At 44.7% G+C, this 22,945-nt stretch overlaps 1 protein-coding gene across 35 annotated transcripts in view; it reads right to left on the reverse strand.

Annotated features, from left to right (window-relative positions):
• The window catches only part of ANK2 (ankyrin 2), a 613,918-nt gene that overhangs the window by 226,706 nt on the left and 364,267 nt on the right, over positions 1-22,945 (reverse strand). For all 35 annotated transcript variants that reach the window (XM_075616768.1, XM_075616795.1, XM_075616740.1 and 32 more), the window contains one exon: positions 6,480-6,581. In XM_075616768.1, the coding sequence (XP_075472883.1) occupies positions 6,480-6,581 (102 nt within the window). The remainder of the gene's footprint in view (positions 1-6,479; positions 6,582-22,945) is intronic.

The following is a 22,945-nucleotide window of genomic DNA, read 5'->3' on the forward strand; positions in this document are numbered from 1 at the left end:
CCGCCCCAGGCCTCACTCCAAGTGTTCTTACCTTCCAAGTTCCTGAGTATCCAGAGGCCTGTTCCTGGACGTCCGTGCTGAACCGTTGTTGCCAGCACTGGTACCTGCTGCATTCCCTCCCAGCAGTGGCTACCCTTCCTTTCCTGCGGCCTGCTGCTATCTCCTTGCAGTGGCCTGCCCTGGACGTCTGTGCTGAAGCGTTGTTGCCAGCACTGGTACCTGCTGCATTCCCTCCTAGCAGTGGCTACCCTTTCTGTTCCTGCGGCCTGCTGCTATCCCTCTGCAATGGCCTGTCCTGAACGTCTGTGCTGAAGCGTTGTTGCCAGCACTGGTACCTGCTGCATTCCCTCCTAGCAGTGGCTACCCTTCCTTTCCTGCGACCTGCTGCGATCCTCTTGCAGAGGCCTGCCTTGGATTTCTGCGCTGAAGCGTTGGTTCTTCCCGACGCTGCCCTGCGGTGAACTTCGGCCAGCCTGCTGTCTCCTCCTGCTAAGATCGGCGTCATGGGCCGAGGCCGCTCCTCGCGCAGAAGCCACCCCCGCGCTCACGCTCCTAAGTTGAAGCGGGGAACTCCTGACTTCCTGTTGCCGAACTCCTGCTTCATTAACGACGATGCTGCCTTCTCCAATCCTGACCCTGCGATGTACGACTATGAACTGCGCACTCCGGATCAGTCTGCGTGGACTAAGGTCGGTGATTATATAACCCCACCTCAGCCCCGCGGTCCGGTCCCGGTTTGTGGCGAGCATCGGCGTAACAACATCCACTTTTCAACTTGTGATATTATTTATCATTTATTGATAAGAACATACAGGCACCAATACATGAAGGTCTGGATCACCAAGATTTAGGGGGTAATTCTAAACAGTAGAAGTGTCAAGTGGCCATTCAGGGCGCACTCGGCTGATAATCCATCTTGAAGTCGATAAGGATTTTCGGCCACAAATGGGCTGAATGTTCGCTTTGGCGTATATACAATTACACACTTCAATACATTTGAGGTCCACCTACAGTATAACGTCCTCTTTAACTAGCTCTGTATGATGAAACATACGTTGTTTCTTTTCAATCATATTATGTTATGTTTAATATAAACTGATTTTAATTTCACAAGCACAATGTGTCTCAGTAAAACAATGTATGATATCACCAATTTTATCCTAAACTTTTCCAGGTCCCATATTCCAATAATATTTAGCATTCATAGGCCTTGCATTTTAAAGCACACATTTGCATTTTTCGATTCAAGAAAAAAAAAAAAAAAAAAAAAAAAAAAATAGAAACCATCCATTATTTTTCTTTGACTCCGGTAGAAACAACAATCCTGAACGCGTAAAAAAATCTTCCACGGACTTTCGCCTTGTTTGTCAAAGAATAAAAAGCTTGTGTGTGTTAATAAGATGCATATTTATATAAACCTAGTTTGCAATACATTTTGGAGGCGTAGTTGCGTTTAATATATAGATTTTATCCATGAGAGGATTATAAAACAATGTTTGTGTCATGATGAATTGTGAGTTAATGAAAATACCCAAAAGGCTAAAAGCATAGAGCTATAACTCCTGAATCATCAGGTGCATTGGATCACAGAGGCAATTGCCTTGGGAGAATGGATCCAAGACTGCACTCATGACTCCCTTGATGCATTTCTCCAAGGAGGATGAGAGAAAATGAGATAGAACCAGGCCAGTGTCACAGTAACCATGCCACAGCTGTGTGAGAAAAACCAACAATCCTGACATGCTATCTCTCTGACTGCTGCTTCACCCACATTTTTGTCCTAAAGCTTGGGGGCCACGTGTCAGAGGCAGAACACATAGAGAAGAGAGGAATGGAGGCATATTGATAAAGCTAAGCAATCATGAAATAGAGAGAGACAGGGGAGATAAAATTGGCTGATTGGGAAAGTAGAGAGATAAAGATTGACTACAGATAGTGATAAGGATACATTAAAGGGAAACAGGAATATTGGAAGAAACGAGAGAGAAATGGACATAATGAGTGACAGAATAGGCCAGGAGTGGTAGAGTGTTAGAAAAGATTCAAATGGAGAAAGAAGTATAGTAGGGTCACAGAAGAGATTACCCAATACCTACTTAATTACACGTTTGGGTCGGAAACTTATACAGGCATACCCCGCCATACGGACCTTCACTTTACGGACACTCGCAAGTACGGATATATTTACAATAGCACCATTCCCCTGTGTCCGTACGCTCGTTTCCAAGTACGGACACTTATTCAGCCCTACAGACCGCTGTGGTTGTGTGACGCGCTGATTCCCTTCGCCCAATTGGAAACCAGCAGCTCGCGCATGCGCCTGTGAGTAGGACACAGGCACGTCCTGAACAGCAATAATGGCTCCCTACCTCTACCGAAGCTGTGCGCAAGCCGGGGCACAATAGAGCCTGGGAATTTCCTCACTGGAAGCCGAGCTGAGCGCGGATCGGAGTGAGGAGGGCCAGAAATTGCAGTACAGTACATACATCAATAAGTGGGAAAAAAAGGTAGTGCTTCGCTTTATGTACATTTTCGCTCTACATACACGCTCTGGACACATTGCGTACGTTAATGCAGGGTATACCTGTATCTAGCAAAAGTTACGTTTCCTGTGAACATATATTTTTATTTAAAGAGCACAGCATTTATATATTTATCCTATGTGGCTCTTAAGTTAAAAAAACAAAACAACACGATTTGAACAAAAAAAGCTCTTTGACAAAGCGCACGCATGCACGAAACGCGTCAGAGGTTCCTCTCAGTCTGTGTAATACCATGTTGCGGAGGATTCAATAAAGATTTTTTTTTCATCCGTTGAAGCGATCCTGCCGCCGCCATGTATTATTTGTCATATTAACTATGTCCAGGACATACTTGAAAACGAGAGGTAACTCTCAATGTATTACTTCCTGGTAAAACATTTTATAAATAAATACATTTTTCTTTAAGTTGCCCAGCAGTGCACTGCCTAAATGTTTCCCCCATGGGATACTACTTCCGTTATTAGTAATTATAGGCCAAAGCTGCAAAATTACGGGCATTATTGAAATCCCTGCTCTCTGATTGGTTAGAATTCTGGGCATTATTCATTGAATAATGCCTGGAATTTTTGGCAACTTGCCAATTCACCTTTCAGAGATGCAAGGGGGAGAATTTGAAATAAAAATAAAAAATAAAAAAACTGCCAAATTTAAAACTGCTAACTGTAAATACCTCTCCTGGTCCAAGTTCCAACAGCAACTCCGCTCCTCTCCTCACACAGCACTGCAGCACATGCAGTCTCCCTCTCTCATAGCTGCTAGTGCTGTCAGAAGCTGGCAGGTCCTAACAAGTAACTTTGTTACTTGCAACAAAGTCATATTTCTTCCACAGCTTGTATAGTTTGTACTAAGGTAATTTGTATTTGTTTTTTATTTAGTTTGTAGTTAAAATCACTGTCCCTCCCCCCAGTTCTCTCCCCCCTCACTTCCCTCTCTCTCCCCCCTCACCTCTCCCCCCCTAACCTCTCCTCCCCCCTCCTTCCCTCTCCCCCTCTCTTCCACCTCTCTCTCCTGTCTCCACCTCTCCCCCCCTCTCTCTTCGCCCTCCACCTCTCTCTTCACCCCCCCACCTCGCTCCCCCCCTCACCTCTCTCTTCTCCCCTCCTCCACCTCTCTCCCCCCTCCACCTCTCTCTTCTCCCCACCTTAACTCTCTTTTCCCCCCTCACCTGTCTCTCTCCTCCACCCCCTCACCTATCTCTCTCTCTTCTCCACTCCCTCACCTATCTCTCTCTTCTCCACTCCCTCACCTATCTCTCTCTTCTCCACCCCCTCACCTCTCTCTCTCTTCTCCACCCCTCACCTCTCTCTCTCTCTTCTCCACCCCTCACCTCTCTCTCTTCTCCACCCCTCACCTCTCTCTCTTCTCCCCCCCTCACCTCTCTCTCTTCTCCCCCCCTCACCTATCTCTCTTCTCCACTCCCTCACCTATCTCTCTCTTCTCCACTCCCTCACCTATCTCTCTCTTCTCCACCCCTTCACCTCTCTTCTCCACCCCCTCACCTCTCTCTCTTCTCCACCCCTTCACCTCTCTCTCTTCTCCACCCCCTCACCTCTCTCTCTTCTCCACCCTCTCACCTCTCTCTCTTCTCCACCCCCTCACCTCTCTCTCCTCTCATTTGCTACTTTACTTATTTTTCCTACACTGGTGCATCAGCGTAGTTCCGATTTATATATCTATACAAAAGTTTCTATTATTTTATGAAAAAGCCTACATTTAGCCTAAAATAGTAATAATCCCCTCAGAACAGGGCATTACTGGCCCTGGGTAAAAGGTAACTCAGGGCCAGGTTTCCCCTCTGGCCTTCAACTCTTCCAGCCAGGGCTTTATTGGCCAGTAATGCCCTGTTCTTCGTGGGATTATTACTTAATTACAGTTGGATTAAGTAGCGTTTATGTAGACACTTGATAGATTTTCAAGATTTTACGGAGCGATAACTAGAGATAGACTTGAACCCACTCCAAGTTGTGTCTGAAAATAAACAGACAACCTTTGTGGTTGAGCTGTGGTTTCACTTTAAGGTGTTCGGTAGAGTCAGCTGCTGATGTGCACTACAGAGAACCTCATGCACATTAATGAGCATTAAAGGCCACAGGATAACATGGTCTGGGTACATAAAACAATTCCCAAATCCTTACTGATTTTTTTTGTCTGTATGAAAAATTAACATTATAGTGTATATGTAAAACAAACAACTATTGTTACTTCTCACTACCTCCGCTGAATATAAGGGATAACATTTCATAGAACAGCGAAATACATTTTTAAAACATCTTGTTTTAAATAATATTAATGTTGTGTTCTCCACAGTCGTGTGTTATATTGGGGGTTTTATTGTATGTTCCTAGATGTAAAAATGATTGATTGTTTTTGCTGGTTCAATTATATTTTACATCTAGTAACCGGGCACAGGGTGGTGCAACCTTATTGTTTCACTGGACTTCCTAACTGACATACAATGTATTATGTCCCGTGTGCTGTACTTCCTATAATAATAATTAATCATTTTTGGTTCTTGTATAGCGCTGCTAGTTTTACATAGCATTTTACAGCGACATTTTTGCAGACACAGGTCCCTGCCCAGTAGAGCTTACAATCTATGTTTTTGGCGCCTGAGGCACAGGGAGATAGTGACTTGCCCAAGGTCACAAGGAGCCGACACCGGGAATTGAACCAGGTTCCCCTGCTTCAAACTCAGTGCCATTCAGTGTCTTTACTCACTGAGCCGCTCCTCTCTAGCTCTGTAAGAAAATCGGCCCGTAAGAAAATATCACTTATTAGTCTGCGTCTATAGATCACAAACGTTCTAGGGCCCAGTCACACAATAAAACATTAATGAAGGATGAGCATCTTTGGTTTCTGTGGGATGTACAGAAAGCATATATTTGCTATTTCCTTTTTTGTACGTACTGTACCACTAATACCTGACGAAGAGGCCCAGACCCCCGAACCATTGTGGAGTAATTCCTTGTTTTCTGCTTAATATATCCTGCAATAATGTATGTTTTATTGTGCGATGGAGTTCCAGAGCGTTGGTATTATTTGTGTAGTAAAGCAGGGGTGTTCAACTCCAGTTGACCCCAATAGTTCAGTTTTTCAGGATATTCCAGCTTCAGCACAGGGATTGAGCCACTGATTGTACCACCTGTGCTGAAGCTGGGATATCCTTAGAACTTGACCTGTTGGGCACTGAAGATGAGCACCACTGCAGAAGAGGGATCACTGCCTCTACCTTGTCAGACCAAAGTAAAGTAGATGAATCAGAGCTCTCCGGGTTTTCGTCATGCAAAATTTATTGTGCCAAATAGAAACACCACTTTCACGTGATAAAGGCCAGTTACAGGTCGAAACATTGTGTTTCTATTTGGCACAATAATTGTTGCATGAAGAAAACCCAGAGTGTTCTGATTCATCTACTTTAGAGGATTTTGGATTTACTCTGGATTATTAGCAGGCTGTCCGTGGAACCAGAAGAAACGGTATTAGTATCATAGATTTTTTTCAGTTTTAAGTCTACCTGGTCAACACCTGCGCTACAGACTGAGAACCTGTAACTGTGAAACTACAGTATGTAACAGTAAGAAGAGTGCACAGATATTCACATTTATTATTTGTTCCTTCTATTGATCACTTTGCTTATAATTTTACCTACAAGTATGTGTAGACTAAGACATGGAAAAGAGAGCGAGAGTGGTTTTCATACAAAACAACACTAAGCGGGTATTTTCTACATCCACAGAAGTGGACGATTGAGCCGTTTTGGCCTACATTCCCCATTAAAGTCAATGGAGAATTTTGTACTAAAACGGACTGATCGGCTGCTTCAGCGGATATAGAATAAGCCCCGTACAATAATATAGCATGTTAATCACATAATGATTAGTGATCTTTCAATCCCACCCCCGCAGGGTCAATTAGTTACAAGGAAAAATGGTTTACCTGGTTGCAGGTGTTGATGTCTACTCCACCTTTCAGGAATTCCACTACCTTGTCCAAATTGCCGGCTCGCGCAGCTCTCAGAAAGCTGGCATTGCTGTCCGACTGGAAGAGAAGAAAGCATCCCAAATACGTTAATTATAGAGTCTGAAATGTCTTCAATCATTTCAATACATCAGCAACACAGTGGAGTTTGTTTAAAGACTGTAGTGGAGTTAAAGCACTAAGCTGTTCCGAGTTATAAAGGAGAAAGGAAAATTAGGTGACACCATACTAAGACCCCAAGGTATTGGGCTATATCGGAAAATGATATCAAATATTTGCTGTTTCTCTAAATGTATCTTATGGGGTATATATGTGTATATGCATGCTACGCGACGGGATCACCAATACATGTATCTATCTGCATGACTTGTAAGTGTATACACCTGAATAAAAAAAAGATATTTTTTTAAAAAAAGCACTAAGCTGTGATTTAATAATAAAAAAAACAGTGCAAAAACTACCCTGGGGTTTTCATCCACAGAACATTTTTTGGCCAACTTCATAGTGTGGTAACTACAGAGGAGTCTTTACTATGATCTTTAGTATCCTAGTTATGACAGGCAGTGATGATGCTGTTTTAATCAAGTAAGTGATGACCAGGGTTGCCACCTTCTACTGAAGACCAACCCGGAGAAAAAAAAATTCCTTTACATGGTGTGGCGGCGTCTCCCGGCATCCTGCTACAACTCCTCCTCCAACTGCAGCGCTGGCACGACAATGGGATGCTACATGACGTCATGACGCAACGTGGTGTTACATTGCCATGTCAACGTGACATTACGTAGCGTCATGACGTCACGTAGCGTCGCAGCGTCATTTGACGTCACGCAGCCATGTTCTCTGCAGTTGGAGGGGGAGTTGCAGAAGAATACCAGAGAATGTCGGAGACGACGCCGAATCACGCTGCACCCCCCGTTTGACCGGCTAAACCCATAGAGGTAAGTGCCCGAAACCCAAAGTCTCCGGGTCAAACCCGGAGAGGTGGCAACCCTGGTGATGACACAGACACTGTATGGTAATGGAAGCACGCAGATATATTCAGCTTTAGGAATTATTCCCAAATTAATGTAGTTGATTCGCCGACAGATGTGTCTGAAAAATAACTATTACAGATTATCCAACAAAACTGCCAATGTAAACATTGTATTAATTTGTTGCTTAGTGAATACAATTTTAATTTCATCAGTCAATGGACTTAATGGGCCCATTCTATAAGCCTTCATTAAAAAAATCACTGTGCCGGTTTTGCCGCCAGTTTTTTGAGCGTTGCTATCACGGTATTCACAAAGCCTCGATTACCTGTGATGGCAAAATTCCCAATAATGGGCGAGTAGCCGGCGACGTGATGATCGCCTCTCTCATAATGGCTCACCCAGCGATTTGTTTCAGCTGCTGAGAGCTGCACAGAGAGAGAGCCGTCTGTCCCTGCGCAAATCTCGTCCAGCGATCAAAATATTTTAATATAAATTTTAATACTAGTGTAGATGACATGGGGGTCTCCGGAGCAGAACCGCGTTGATTTCAGGTCTGGGCTCCTGTGCTTCCCGAGATACAGGCCCGTTATGGGGTGCCAGTATCGCCTATGCATTTAAATGTCTCGCGTCACGTGACTGTGGGATTTAAATGCATAGGAGATACCGGCACCCCATAACAGGTAAAAATGGGGGATTCTTGCCTTTATCGCCCACTTATTGAGGCTTACTGAATAGTAGTAGGCATTTTGGCTGAAAAGGCCATCGAGGGTTATCGAGGCTTAAAGAATAGGCCCCATTTGTCAATTCTAAAAATGTTTCAGAGAAATGTGTTACAGTATATGAAAAGAATACAGCTAATATTTCATAACATGAATGTTACAATAACAGAATGAATGTAGGAAGAAGAATGGGTAGGGCCCATTATTCTGACAGGTAATAGAATGTATACATTGTAAGCCCAAGCAGGTTATCTGTTCAAGTTTCTTGGCTGTTGCTTATTTACAGCACTATTTGATATCATTGTTACAATACAACTCTAGAATTTAAAAGTTATGTAAATTTATCAACGAAAATATTCTACTAAATTCAATTAAAGCTGCAGTTCAGTCTTTTTTTTTTTTTTTTACATTTATTTTTTTACTTCAATGTGTGCAATCTCTAATTAGCTAAAGAACTGTATAGCTGCAGCTCAATTCGTTCTCCATGTATTGATAGGTCGAAATTTGGTGACATATTAAAAGCTGGGATTTGTTTATAATCTGCTTGATTGGCAGTGGAAGCTCATGAATATTCATGAGCAATCCTGCACTGACAAGTGCTAGAGGGAGGGCAGGGCTGACAAAGGGGTGTGCCAGGGCTTGTGACAGGACATGAAGGGGCAGTGCCTTAGCAAATGGCTGTTAAAATAGAATACAAGAAAATTGGTCTTTCAAAGTTGCTTTTTTAAAAACAGAAAATGCTAAAAGTATTTTTTCTTACTACAGAACTGATTTATTAAAAAAAACACACATGCAGGATATTGACTGAACTGCAGCTTTAATATTTTTGTACTATGTTGGTGCAAAAAAAAAAAAAAAAAACCCTCAGCAGATTTTATTAAACACAAAGATTTTAGGGATCAATCTGACAGTAAACGCTGCAATTCTGTATGTGCTGCACTTTTATTTCAATCATTAAAGGTCACATATTTTGCTAAATGAAATGATTTCATCATTAAAACATGAATCTCTAAGAATTGAAACTCGAAGAATTAAAACTAAAACAGATTCAAAAGGATAGAGGATCTGGGAGGGATGAGTGTAGGATATGTTGTTTATAAAATGTTGTATGCTACTGTATGTAATGTGAGTGTTGTTGACTGTAAGAATTTTGATACAAAATGGTTGTCCCCTCCCTCCCTTCTTTTTTTTCTGTACCCGTCCTCTTCCCATTTATACTTGAAAATCTTGATAAAAATATAAGTTAAAAAAACAAACCAGATTGTAATTTCTTCAGGGTCATGAAGTCCCTCTCGTTGCTTTTTCTTTTATATGCAATGTTTTTATCCGAGCCCTACACTGTAGCATTTTCATGTCCTGCTCATGTACCAATAAAATATTAACAATGATACCAGAATCTTTCATCTCAAATGATCTGCTTTCCATAGAAAGGAGGAGAGGCACCTGTCTGCAATACATAAACATGCCACCCTGCTCTTATAAAGCTCTTCTTCTATATACTTTTGCGAGTATCGAGTTCAACGTACAGTTGCCTCGTGCAAATTCCATACACATGGCAATTTAACTAAAAAGTAACAAGCAAGTGGCAATGCTGCTTTAAACATCTGCTGAAAAGCAAAACTGCAATCCGCATTGATGTGTCACTGCTATCCCCTGAAGTTTAGCCAATCATGTAAATAAAGCACATGATCAGCAGTAGCTGCAGTAACATTCAATGCTGCAGCACACCCACAATATTCATAGCACATGACATAGCTTAACCAGTGCAGAATTGTAAATGCTTCCACCGAATATTCTACATGGAAATGTCACAGCAAGATGAAACCTATTTAGAAAATGGCTTTTTGTATTTTTAATCAGATGTTTGTCACAATTGTTAGAAAACATTTTTGCACAAAGTTCCTCTCTCTGATGCTGATGTGACGTAACTATATTCACTCTTCATAATAGTCTTAAAAATCATATCACAAAACTGATTTAAAAAATATTAGTTTCAGAGAATTAATACACAAATAGATCTGAAGTGGAAAAAATATACAGATTCAAAAGAATTGGTATAGCATTTCTGTTGAGTAAATGTTAAATAATAGGAGCTACAGATTTACAGAGGTGTGGTCTATTGAATTTCTGGGCAATGAGTGAATGTTCATTTGCCTAAGGTCACTGGTATTTCCAATGCAACATTCACTTCATGCAAGGTCTTCCTTTGGTAATGTATATCTGCTACACTCTTCTGACCCCACATTACTGCACTCGCTTTTTCTCCCCCACTACCACTCTCATTCTTGGTAGATTATAATCCCGCCCCAGTCAGAGGTTATTTGTTTATCACTTTCTCTGTTTTACAAGCAGTGATGGTGATGGCTCTCATTCCTGTCCCCATGGAAAGCACAGAGACCACAACTGCCTAATAATACATGTAGCCAGGACTGGTTTCTGGCTACCAGTCTGCCCTTCTCCTGGCAGTAAGCCCTGGTAAGAGCAGGCCTGTCAGGATTAATCATGGGTTTTCCCCACCCCTCGTAGCTTCAGTGAGTCACAGAGGAGGTGGGACTATGCTTGTGTTACATACAAAAATATTATCTACCCGTTATTACTATTCATTGGTAAAATGCTCAAAACATGTAGATCATTTATTAAATCCCAACATTTATAAAGTAGTTTTAATTCATTCCTTTTCATTAAAGTAAGTTAATTTTGTTGCCCAAACTTTCTTTAATATATGGACGGATGTTATATTATGGTTCCTTAACTTTTTACAACCAGACAAAAAGTAAGTTATGGTGAGTACAAAAGTGACATAAAACTTGTGAGCACATTCCCATGTCTCAGACAGGTCTGCTTTTCTGCATTATGTCTTAGCGTACAATGCTTCCACTGCAGCTAGGGATTCTGGGTAATGACATGTAGGGCCACAGACAGATTTCCCAGGGCACAGGACTAGAGATAGTCCCTGCGTTGGCTGTCATGCGAGCACCCCCCCCCCTCAACCCCATTTCACACCTCGCAAGTCCCCTCTATTTCCCCTCCTCTTCCCATGTATTTGTCATCCCTCCATCTCACTCACTCTCTTCCTAACTCACCCCCTCTCTCCTCTCACTCTCCCCCATCCATCAATTACCCCACTCTCACTCAATACCTTCCGCCTGCATGTATTTCTCTACCCTGTCTCCCTCCCTTTTTTCCTTACCCCCTCCTACACCTCCTCTCTCCTCTCACTTTCCTCTCTCTGTCAATTACTCATTCCCTCCCCCCCTAACACAATCCCCCCCCACAAAATACATATCCCAAAAAAACCACCCCCAAATACATATACCCCCCAATACATATAAACCCCCCAACCCCCAAATACATATAACCCCTCCAAATACATATACCCCCCTCCCAACCCCCGAATACATATTTTTTTAAAACACCCCCAACATACATATAAAAGAACAGGCTTATCTTGGGATGGTCTCAGGCCTCTGACCGGGCCCAGCTGTCAGTTCTCTCATTGCCTCCAGCTGCGGGCCTCCCTCACTGACTGTCCCACGCGAAGCCTCAGACACCGGTGTGCGCCTGTTGAGCCCAGCGTGCTTCCGGCGCGTGCTCATGTCAGAGAGGCTTGTCGCATGCCAGCATCAGAAGCTCGGCGTGGGTCAGCGAGGGAGGCCCTCTGCTGGGGGGGAGCAGAGGTCTGGCGGCAACTAGAGGACCGGCAGCCAGGCGCCCCCGCAGCCCGCAGGGCCCGGGACACCTGTCCCGGTTCTCCACCCCTGTCGGTGGCCCTGATGACATACAATGAGCACTCACAGCGAGTCACTTTTTTAACATGGACCTCTACAAAGTTATGCCTACCGTGTTACATCGCTTTGCAGCACAGCCTGGGTTAAAGAATTTGTGCTTCTGAGACCTCCTGGTTCTCCTCATTTAATAAAATAGAGGGTTAAGTATAAAAGACGAGCAGCCAGGATTTCTGCTTTAACTCTTACATTTTTTTTTTTACAATTTATATTAACACAATAGCAATTACAGTCATTTAAAAGTGTTTTGCTTTGCTGGCCGTATGCTGTAGTAATTTGAAACCCTCACGTTAATGAAGTTTGTTATGGCCGGTCAACAACGTCAATGTTATAGCATGTTAACTGCTATGAATGATGAACGGTTTCTAATTGTATGTCAAAGTATCACTTTATCCAGCACTTTTTTTCCCGAACAGCACTAATCTACGAATTCTTGCCGCTTGCCCTGATCCGCTGTGCACTACCCCATATATGCGGTATGATTCAAACCAATTCATGTATCTGCATTTTTCCAAAGTACCAACACTGTTATTAATATCACTGTAAGATTAAGGATTTATCAGCAAGATTCCCAGAGTGCTCCTCGTATCTGCGATGCCTAAAGGTTGGGCACAGATCCAGGATTTTTTTCAGCTGTTGAAGTCCCCGGAGAATCAGTGTTTGTGTACTGTAACCCTTTTGGGGGCCCGATTTCCTTATAGGCCCTTTAAGTTATAGTTTGTGGGCATGAATTTACATTTCATCAACTGTTACTTACTTTACAATATTCCCATTAGACTACAGAATTTGGGCCTATTACCATGACAATTAATTAAGATTATCACAGAACATTATTTACTTCCCACAGTTTCACCTAGAGAAGTGCGGAAAAATTAGCAAAGCCCGTAGTTTTTTATACCATAAACAGGAACATTTGGCACAATTTTTAAAACAACATTTTACATTTTGTGAATTTTTTAGCATTAAAAAAATGGCCTACATCGGGGGGCGGGGGGGTATGGGAGAGGGAAATTGCAAACTAAAAAATGCAAACTTAGCACACCTCTAGTTCCACCGAATGAAAGCAACAAAACATGAAAAATCCTGTTTTTTTTATTTTTTATATATATATATATACTAGCTGAGAGACCCGGCGTTGCCCGGGATGTGAACCGTGAATAAGTATGTGTAAATGTTGTATTGTAAACTTGTAATGTTATGTGAATGTTATGTAATATTTTTGAAAATTGGTAGTTCCACTTGGAGCAAAGATGTACAATTGTTGTGGGGATCCCACTCTAGAGCACGCAACATATAATTGGCCGTGGGAGAAACATGGTGATTGTAAGTTTATACCAGTGCACTTGATTGTTGTGTGTGTGGGTGTATGTGTGAGTGTTGCGTGTTTGGTGCTCAGAAGTGTGTGTGTGTGTGTGTGTGTATGTAGGACTATTAGTTGTGTGTTTGGTGTAGGTGTGTGCGAGTTATGTGTGGGTGTTGTGTGTGTTGGTGAGTTGAGTGTTTGTGCAATAAATGACACAGACGGCTCCAGTTTAATTGTGTTCCAAATATATTTTATTTCAACGAAGAGCTGAGTTAGTGTGGGAGGTGTGTTGGCAGCGGAGGGGGTGTGTTGCTGTACACGTTTGGGGGGGTGGGGGGTTGATGTGAAAGGGGGTTTGGTGGTCAGCCGTGTGAATTTTAATTTAATTGAGTGTAGTGTGTCTGGCAGCAAGGTGAAGGGGAGGTGTGTTTCCAGCGGTTAGGGTGTTGTTGGGGGTTAGGGGATTGTTGAATAGTTGTTGTGTGTGGCGTATAAGCACAGGAGGGTTGTGTGTGTGTGTGGATGAGGTGGTGTTGTGTTGGTGAGTGTTGTGTGTGTGGGTGTTGTGTGTGTGAGCTGAGTTGGGGAGGTGAGGAGCATGCTGCGATGTGGGCGTGGGGGGGTGATGTGGCCGATGTGGGCTGGGGGGTGTGTGGGTGGGTGGATGTGGTTGGGGATGTGGGGTGGTAGGGGGGGTGATGTGTGGTGGGGGGGTGATGTGGGCGTGGGGGGGATGTGTGCTGCGTGGGGGGGGATGTGGGGTGGGTGGATGTGGTTGGGGGGGATGTGGGGTGGTTGGGGGGATGTGGGGTGGGAGGGGGGGTGATGTGTGGTTGGGGGGGATGTGGGGTGGGAGGGGGGGTGATGTGTGGTGGGGGGGTGGGGTGATGTGGGCTGGGGGGGTGATGTTGGCTGGGGGGGGTGATGTTGGCTGGGGGGGGGTGATGTTGGCTGGGGGGGGGTGATGTGGGCTATTGGGGGGGGGTGATGTGTGCTGGGTGGGGGGGTGATGTGTGCTGGGCTGGGGGGGGTGATGTCTGGGAGGGGTGATGTCTGGGGGGGGTGATGTCTGGGGGGGGTGATGTGGGCTGTGGCGGAGAGGATGTGGGGTGGGGGGTTGTTGGGTGATTTGGGCTGGGGGGGGATGTGGGGGGGGGATGTGTGGTTGGGGGGGATGTGGGGTGGGAGGGGGGGTGATGTGTGGTGGGGGGGTGGGGTGATGTGGGCTGGGGGGGTGATGTTGGCTGGGGGGGGTGATGTTGGCTGGGGGGGGGTGATGTTGGCTGGGGGGGGGTGATGTGGGCTATTGGGGGGGGGTGATGTGTGCTGGGTGGGGGGGTGATGTGTGCTGGGCTGGGGGGGGTGATGTCTGGGAGGGGTGATGTCTGGGGGGGGTGATGTCTGGGGGGGGTGATGTGGGCTGTGGCGGAGAGGATGTGGGGTGGGGGGTTGTTGGGTGATTTGGGCTGGGGGGGGATGTGGGGGGGGGATGTGGGGTGGGGGGGTGGGGGGGATGTGGGCTGTGGGGGGGGAGGTAGGGGGGGGGAGGGGGGGAGGGAGGGGGAGGGGGGAGTGGGAGGGGGGAGGGGTTAATGGTGTGTCAGTATGGGCCTGGAGGAGCTCCGTGCGGTGGCTGTGGGGGAGGAGGGGGTTAATGGTGTGTCAGTATGGGCCTGGAGGAGCTCCGTGCGGTGGCTGTGGGGGAGGAGGGGGGGGGGTTAATGGTGTCAGTATGGGCCTGGAGGAGCTCCGTGCGGTGGCCGTGGGGGAGGAGGAGGGGGGGGGTTAATGGTGTGTCAGTAAGAGGCGGTGTGTGGATGTCATCGTGCGGTGTATGTTTGCAGTGGTGAAAGGAGCTCCATGCGGTGTCCGTTGTGAAGGTGAGGAGGAGCGGCGGGGGGGGGGGGGTAATGGTGGTTAATGCTGAGTCGGTAGGGCTGGAGCAGAGTGCGGTGGGGGTGTGGTGTGGGTGTGGTGTTTTTAAGAGGCGGTGTGTGGATGTGATCGTGCGGTGTATGTTTGCAGTGGTGAAATAAATATTTATCGAGGTAAGAGTCTGTACCTGATTGGTAGGAGGTGGTCAGGGTTTTCTCTGTTGAGAGTTGTGAAGCGTGGTCCCAAAAAAGGTGCAAATGTCTCAGAGCAATGAGGGTTAGGTGCTGCGATTCCCAAAGCTCAGTGAGGGGTGGGAGAGTGTGTCAGGGGTGTAGCTCAGTGAGGGGTGTCACAGTGTGGCAGTGGTGTTGGCCGCAGACCAATGAGAGGTGTGCGGGGTGCTGGCCGCAGACCAATGACAGGTGTGCGGGGGCGGGCATGGTGCTGGCCGCAGACCAATGACAGGTGTGCGGGGGCGGGCATGGTGCGGGGGGGCAGGCATGGCCGACCAATGACAGGTGTGCGGGGGCGGGCATGGTGCGGGGGCGGGCATGGCCTGAGGCGGAGTGACAGGCCAAAGGTGCAATGGCATTGTCCCTAGGGACACCGGACATCCAGGCAGGCAGGCAGGCAGGCAGGCATACAGTGCTTTCAATAATATATTATAAGATAAATCAGTTCTGTAGTATTAGATAATACTGTCTGCATATTTTTTTTAAATTGAACTCCTAATGCCATTTTTAATGTAGTGATCATCCATTGGTTGCTACAGCAACCATTTAGAAAGTCACATCCACTTCCTCTTTTGAATCAGGCTCTGACACACACCTTTTTTTAGCTCTGCACTTTGGCAACAAAGTATCACAAAAAGATCTGTTACTGTGTTTAAAACAGCAGACTGTCTATTTCTCTGAAAGCTGCAACAATAATGTGTTACCCTTAGTGATATAATGTTACATATCAGCTGCAGCGTGTCACAGAATGCAGCACAAAGTTAGAAGGCGGCCATTTCGTTAGGCACACAATCGGCATTTTTACAGATTTATAACAGGAGCACCAAACGGTTTCTAGCTTAGGTAAGAAAGTAGAATTATACATCGTCACATGCTTTACATATAAAAATAAGGGAAAAAAAGAAAGAAAACAAAAAGGGGGAATGTAGAGTTGCTGCTTTAAGAGGGATCCCGGAGAATAATCTTGCATAAAACAAACTGTACCCAACCCTCTCCCTTTCTGTTTTCCTAGAATGCTATCCAACAAGCCACTGTAGTATAGCTCCTGTTTAAGGGGCAGCTCATTTTAGGACCAAAGTGAACTAATGGCAGGGTTTTGTGATATAGGTCTATAATCACGTGACATGGAAGCAGGCTTTCCGGCACCGAAGAGATAAAGTAACTGCCCTACTTATTTGCATCTTGTGAAAAATGCATAGGTTTTGTTTTATTCCTTGTCTGTTGTTTACAAATACATTAGCTAATGTTTATCTGTTTGACTAAAACCTCAGCAGAAAGGTAGGTAGTGCAGGTAAATAATAAAAGTCATTAATGATCACCAAAGTAATCAAAATACCAGCACAGCTCAGAGAGTAGAAGAAAAGGGTGTTTATTCAGTTCATCATGCAGACATATCCTGATGTGCTGTGCTGGTATTTTGATAACTTTGGTGATTATTAATGATTTTTTTTATTTACCTGCACCACCTACCCCTCTGCTCAGGTATTCTAGTGTGTGCGGCCATGTTGTCTAATATACACACACACACACACACTACTGGATTCTGACCTACAATCAGCCAGTACAGGCTCATGCATGCTAGTTGGTTGGGGTTTGATTTCGAGTTTGATTTCGGGTTTAAGGTAAAATCAAACAGATTTTAACTTAATATGGGAGAGACTATAAGAAGGAAAAATTAACTTAGGAACAAGTCTGTCAGAAGAAAAGACAGCAACACAATGGAAATCTGAGAGAAGTGGTTACAAGTGGGAGCTACTCCTACTGGATTCTAAACTAGCACCAGCAAGTTCAGGCTCATGTGTGCCAGTTGGTTCTTGATTTTCTGGAAACGGACCAAAGCATTTAGAATTATACAGAATTGTCAGCTCAGGGGCACCAAAAAATAGTCACCTTACACATGTGACTAGTTTTCATGTCTTTAAACGCTCTGGGGAACATTAAATGCACTGCTTTGAATATGCACACAGGTACAATGTACAGTGCATGACTTGCTCGTGAGCTGATAACATTGTAATTAGTTATTGCATAGAGAATGTCATGTTGACTTGCCAGTGGGATTTAACCACTTCAGGGCGAGCAGACCTCCGAGATACTGACCTCCATAGGTGATGCCGGTAACAGCTCTGTGGGTTTAAATGTCCTGGTAACGAGGGCCTATAGGAAGCCGCAAGGGATGATGTCATGGCTTCCTATTGGCCCGCGTGACGTGGGAGCTTTAAAGCTGTGTTTTTGATAGTCCCACATACATTGCTCAGCCGGAGCTAATAAGGGAACATACAGCCGCTTCAGACTATATTGAATTACGCCCATAATAGGGACTACAACTATTATTATCATCATCATTTATTTGTAAAGCGCCAACATATTCCACAGCGTGGTACAGTGGGGGTACAGAGTGACATCAATTATATAAACAAAATGCCACACAGATAAGAACAAATACGCACATCAGATTCAGAAGGTAATGAGGGCCCTGCTCCTGAGAGGTTACAATTTAGAGGGCATAAGGGGCAATCTTGAAGCAATAGATAAAGTGGCTGCTCATTGGGGGATAGAGCGGGGGTGCACACACTTCCTGCACTGCGCCCCCCCTGCAATTCCCCGTGTGGCGCCCCCCCCCTTACCTCAAATGCGGCGTTGATGCTGCAGGGTCATGTCACGTCACCTACGGCGTCATTTGATGCTTCGTCTCCATGGCAACGGGCATCATGTGACACCACGACAAGACCCCGCAGCGTCATTTGACGACGTGTTGTCATGGAGGCGCGTGGACTGAAGCCGGGTAAGTGAGTTAGAGGCTTTGCGCTCTCAGCGCGGGGCCTCTGTAACCGCCGTGCCCCTCCCAAAAAGTCTTGCGTCCCCCCCCCCCAGTTTGCGCACCCCTGGGATAAAGTATACCTAACAGTGGAGTATGGTCCATAGCTGGTACCAATAGAGTTGGGGTGGGGGATGTTAGGGGTATGCCAGATATGCATCCTTAAAAAGGTGAGTTTTCAGAGTTTTTGAATGTCTGAAAGCTGGGGAGAGTCTGATGGTGCATGGTGAGAAATTCAAGAGAGAGGGGGCAGCACGGGAGGAGTCATATAGGCGGGAGTGAGAGTACGTAATAAGGCAGGAGGAGAGGCGGGGGTCGTGGGCAGAATGGAGGAGCCGTTTTGGGGTACATTTGGGGATGAGGGCTGAGATGTAAGAGGGGACAGCATTGTTGAGGGCTCTGTAAGTCAGAGCTAGGGTGTTAAATTTGATTCTAGAGGTTATCGGAAGACAGTTGAGGGATTTACATAGTGGAGCAGCGGAAGTGGAGCAGCGGAAGTGGAGCAGTGAGTGAGGTAGATTTGTCTGGCAGCAGCATTTTTGATTGAATGAAGTTGGGACAGACGGATGAGGGGAATAACAACTAGGAGAAGGTTTCAGTAGTGAAGGCGGGACAGGATGTGTGTGAATTAGGATTTTAGTTGCATCATGAGTGAAAAAAGGATATCCTGGCAATATTTCGGAGGTAGAGGACTTAGTGGGGGCTTGCATGTGAGGAATGAAGGAGAGGGTAGAGTCAAAGATGACTCCTATGCAGCAGGTTTGGTGTGTCAATGAGATTGTGGTATTATTCACGGTGAGGGAGAGTTTTGGTGAAAGGGATGACAGTGGAAGGGTAGAAGATTATTAGTTCTGTTTTGAACATGTTAAGCTTTAGGTAACGGTGGAACATCCACAAGGAGATTGCGGAGGTAGATTTGGGTGTCATCGGCATAGAGATGATACTGCAAGCCAAAAGATTGTATTATGTCGCTAAGAGAGGAGCTGTAGAGTGAGAAGAGCAGAGGGCCATGGACAGAGCCTTTGGGACCCCGACAGAAAGAAGGAGTGAAGAGGAGATAGCAGAGAAGGACACACTAAATGAGTGGTTGGATAGGTAGGACTTGATCCAGGAGAGCGCTGTGTTAGAGAGTCCAAAGAGTGTAGAGGAGAAGGGGGGGATCAACAGTGTCAAAGGCAGCAGAGAGATCCAGGAGAATTAGTAAGGAGAAATTAACCTTAGACTTAGCTGTGAGTAGGTTGTTGGCCAATTTTATTAGTGCTGTCTCTGTGGAGTGTAGAGGGTGGAAACCAGATTGCAAAAGAGTCAAGCAGGGAGTTGGAGGAGAGAAAGTGAATCAAGCGGTTATACAGTATACAAGTCGCTCAAGTAGCTTGGAGGTAAATTGGAGTAGAGAGATGCGGTGGTAGTTAGACAAATAGGCTGGATCAAGAGATGGCTTCTTTAGAATGGGTGTGAGCTTTAGTAAGCACACAATCTATTTTACATTCACATGGGACCTCCATCAGGCGTAAGATAATATTTAACACAATATTGTTAACAAAATATGGTTAGCTAATATTTTGACAAAGGGGACTGTCACTTGATTGAATATTCCACTGTATATGGAAAAGGAAGTAAAAGATTCCATATTTACTAAATATACAGTACGACACCTTCCAGTGTGGGAAGACACCTTGGTGCCTATTCAAGTCAATGGGATGTAAGATGTCTTTCAGTGCCGTAAGGTGTCTAGTGGCGGAAACTGCATAGCAAATATGAGCCTAAAAGTCCAACACCAAAGTATAGAAAGCCCAAACAGATTATACTTTTTACAGTTTTGTAATGTCACTAAAACACACTACAGTCCAAAGCACAGTATCCACATTATTCCACTAGTACAGACGTCTCACTGCATTATTCTGAGGGTGAGTAAGACGCTGAGTGTTGGAATGTGGAAGACAAGTCATTTCTTTGATATAGCTTTTAAGCATACTGTTATTTGGAAGGTGTAATCCCTTTATACTGAATGCAATTAGTTTTTTTCCTTGTGCCAAACAATCTGCTAGTTGTGAGGTGACTTTAATCTCTCTGCATAACAATCTGTACTAGATGTACTAAGCTTCTCAAACAACCCTATTACATAATGTTGAACCAAGAGAAAAAAATGGAGTAAATGCATCCAAACACATTCTACTTTGCGTTGGAGGAACATAGAAAGAAAATTAAAACCCACACTAATAGTAACACTCCCTTTAAATGCTGGCTTACCTGCTTACTGTACCTACAGTATTCTATTCATGGGGAGAACAATACAGGTACATTGCATCTACTGTACTTTGACACTAGTGAGATTTTTATTTTGTAACAATTTGTTTACATATATCTAGACATGGGGTGGCCAACTCCAGTCCTCAAGGCCACAACAGGTTAGGTTTTCAGGATATCCCTGCTTCAGCACAGGTGGCTGAATCAGTGTCCGAGTCATAATGTGATATTTCATATCAACATTATACCATTATAATGTCATCACAAAAATGCCTTATGCACCCAGCAAATGTCTCACATCATTGAACCATTTCACACACCATCTGTATTACAATTATAGCCAACAAGTAGATGTAGCAAATCCCGAAAGGGCTGGTTTATCCTTCTGAGGAATACAAATAATATAAATGTAATTTAGGTTTCTTTTTGACCCCTATTGAAAACATATATAGGAAAATTAATTCACACAGATACAATTAATCAAATGTGGTCAAAGTTACCCCGCGTGATAATATCAGGAGGTAGTAGAAATGTATTTACAATGCTAGCAGGCTGGGTTAGTTTGCTATTTGATCACCCAATATGTTTTGATCTGGCCACTCCAATCCTGAAAGATGCTGCAGTACCTCTGCTCCTGTGGCTGCAGTTAGCATATTGACGTTCTGGGCATACACACCGATAGCACTGAGGTCTCCATACCTTTCTAACCTTCCTATTTACAGTATCAGAAAGATCGTTTTTTTTTCTCCCCAAAAATATTTACCTGCTAATACACTACTGTAGCGCAGCCTTTCTCAACCGCAGTTCTGCAGTACCCTGGGATGCCATGGGAATAACAAAAGGGTGCGGCGGTATTTACCCAGTCTCGCAGAGTAGGGAGAACGCAGAATGGCTGCCAGGGGGCTAGGCAGTCTCCTCCATCCTGATTGACAGCTGCTAGGTAATGCAGCCAATCAGGAGGAGGTATCAGGAGCATCCCCAACACTGTGTGGGGGTAGGGCCAAGCACACAAGGAGGCAACAGCATGGTCAGTAGTGATCAGTGATCAGAGGGAGGTGAAGATAGTGTCTGGCTGTCCTGTGTGTCGCTCTCTGCCCTCGTGTGTGAGTGTGAGTCTGTCTGTACTATTGTATGGGTGCCTCGGCAACTGAGCATTATGAATAGGGTGCCTTCAGAGAAAGCAGGTTGAGAACTACAGATAGGTGCTCTCACATATTGCCCAGTATACAGTATGAGAGCACCTTACATTGCCATGCATTCTGCAGTCATGGATGAAGAACACTGCAAGTCACTGTATGCCATTAAACCATGTAAAAGGAACAAAAACGCTAAATATACTGATAATCATTTTAAAATAGTTGAAATAATAGTGGTGCAACTAGGGCCGTCTGAAATGCCTAAATAAATATGCTTAATCATCATTAAGTGAAATCACTATAAAATATGTGGGGGTGTTAAAAAAAATTCTAACACCCCTAACGATACAAATCCCACAGCAGATATTTCTACTTGTGAGGCACGATTTACAGTATAGGTCCTTTATTATAAGGTCCTTTATTCTGTCTACTATGTCTGTGTCTACATCTACTACCCTTTTCCAAGAAGATGTGGTATGAACCAAAACTACAGTAGCAGTTACACATGAAGAGGAGAAATGTTGTGCACAATATCTCCCGTTTTAGTCTCTCCACCTCTAAGTCAGGGGTGTGCAAACTCCCCCCCCCCACCCCCACGCCCCCGTCTGCACTCCTCCCCTGCTCGCGCCCTCCTCCTTACCTTGTCTCCGGTGTCAAATAACGCTGTAGGGTCACGTGACGCCACGTTGCCATGGCGACACGTCGCCGGAGACAAGGTAAGAGAAGTTACAGAGACCTTGCGCGATCCCCCGGCACTTCATTGAAATGCCTTCGGGAAGAGTGCGGAGCCTCTGTAACCACCGCGCTCACCGTGAAAATCTCGCGCCCCCCAGTTTGCTCTAAGTTGTCAGAGCTCTCGCAGCAAAGTGATTAATCTGCATTTAATAATGAATCTGAACCTGAATTCTAATATCGTAATACACAACACTGAGATCCCTGCTTGGTATGCCATGTTGATTTTCTGATCATGTACATCCTAACTGACAATTTATCTCTCCTTGTCTCTCAAGTACAACACAATGCTACCACTGTTCAAAGGCAATTCTACGCTTTATTAACAAACTTTACTGGAGATTAAGGCCCATATTTATTAGGCTCTGTTATTCTATAAAATACCTGTTTGTGCTGGAAAACACCTTAAAGACCTTTCCAGTGGATGGTCCATAAGATGACCTTTAACGCTGGAAGGTGTCTTATCAAATAGCACCACTTAGTAAATATGTGTCTAAATATTGAGAGGCTATATGTAAGGATACTGGATAGGGTGTTTGGTTCAAAAAGGATGTTAAGGATAATTTGCATCCAGATACTTTGTTAAAATGTTATATACACATTGT

The sequence above is a fragment of the Ascaphus truei genome, chromosome 1, assembly GCF_040206685.1.
Source record: "Ascaphus truei isolate aAscTru1 chromosome 1, aAscTru1.hap1, whole genome shotgun sequence".
NCBI lineage: Eukaryota > Metazoa > Chordata > Amphibia > Anura > Ascaphidae > Ascaphus > Ascaphus truei.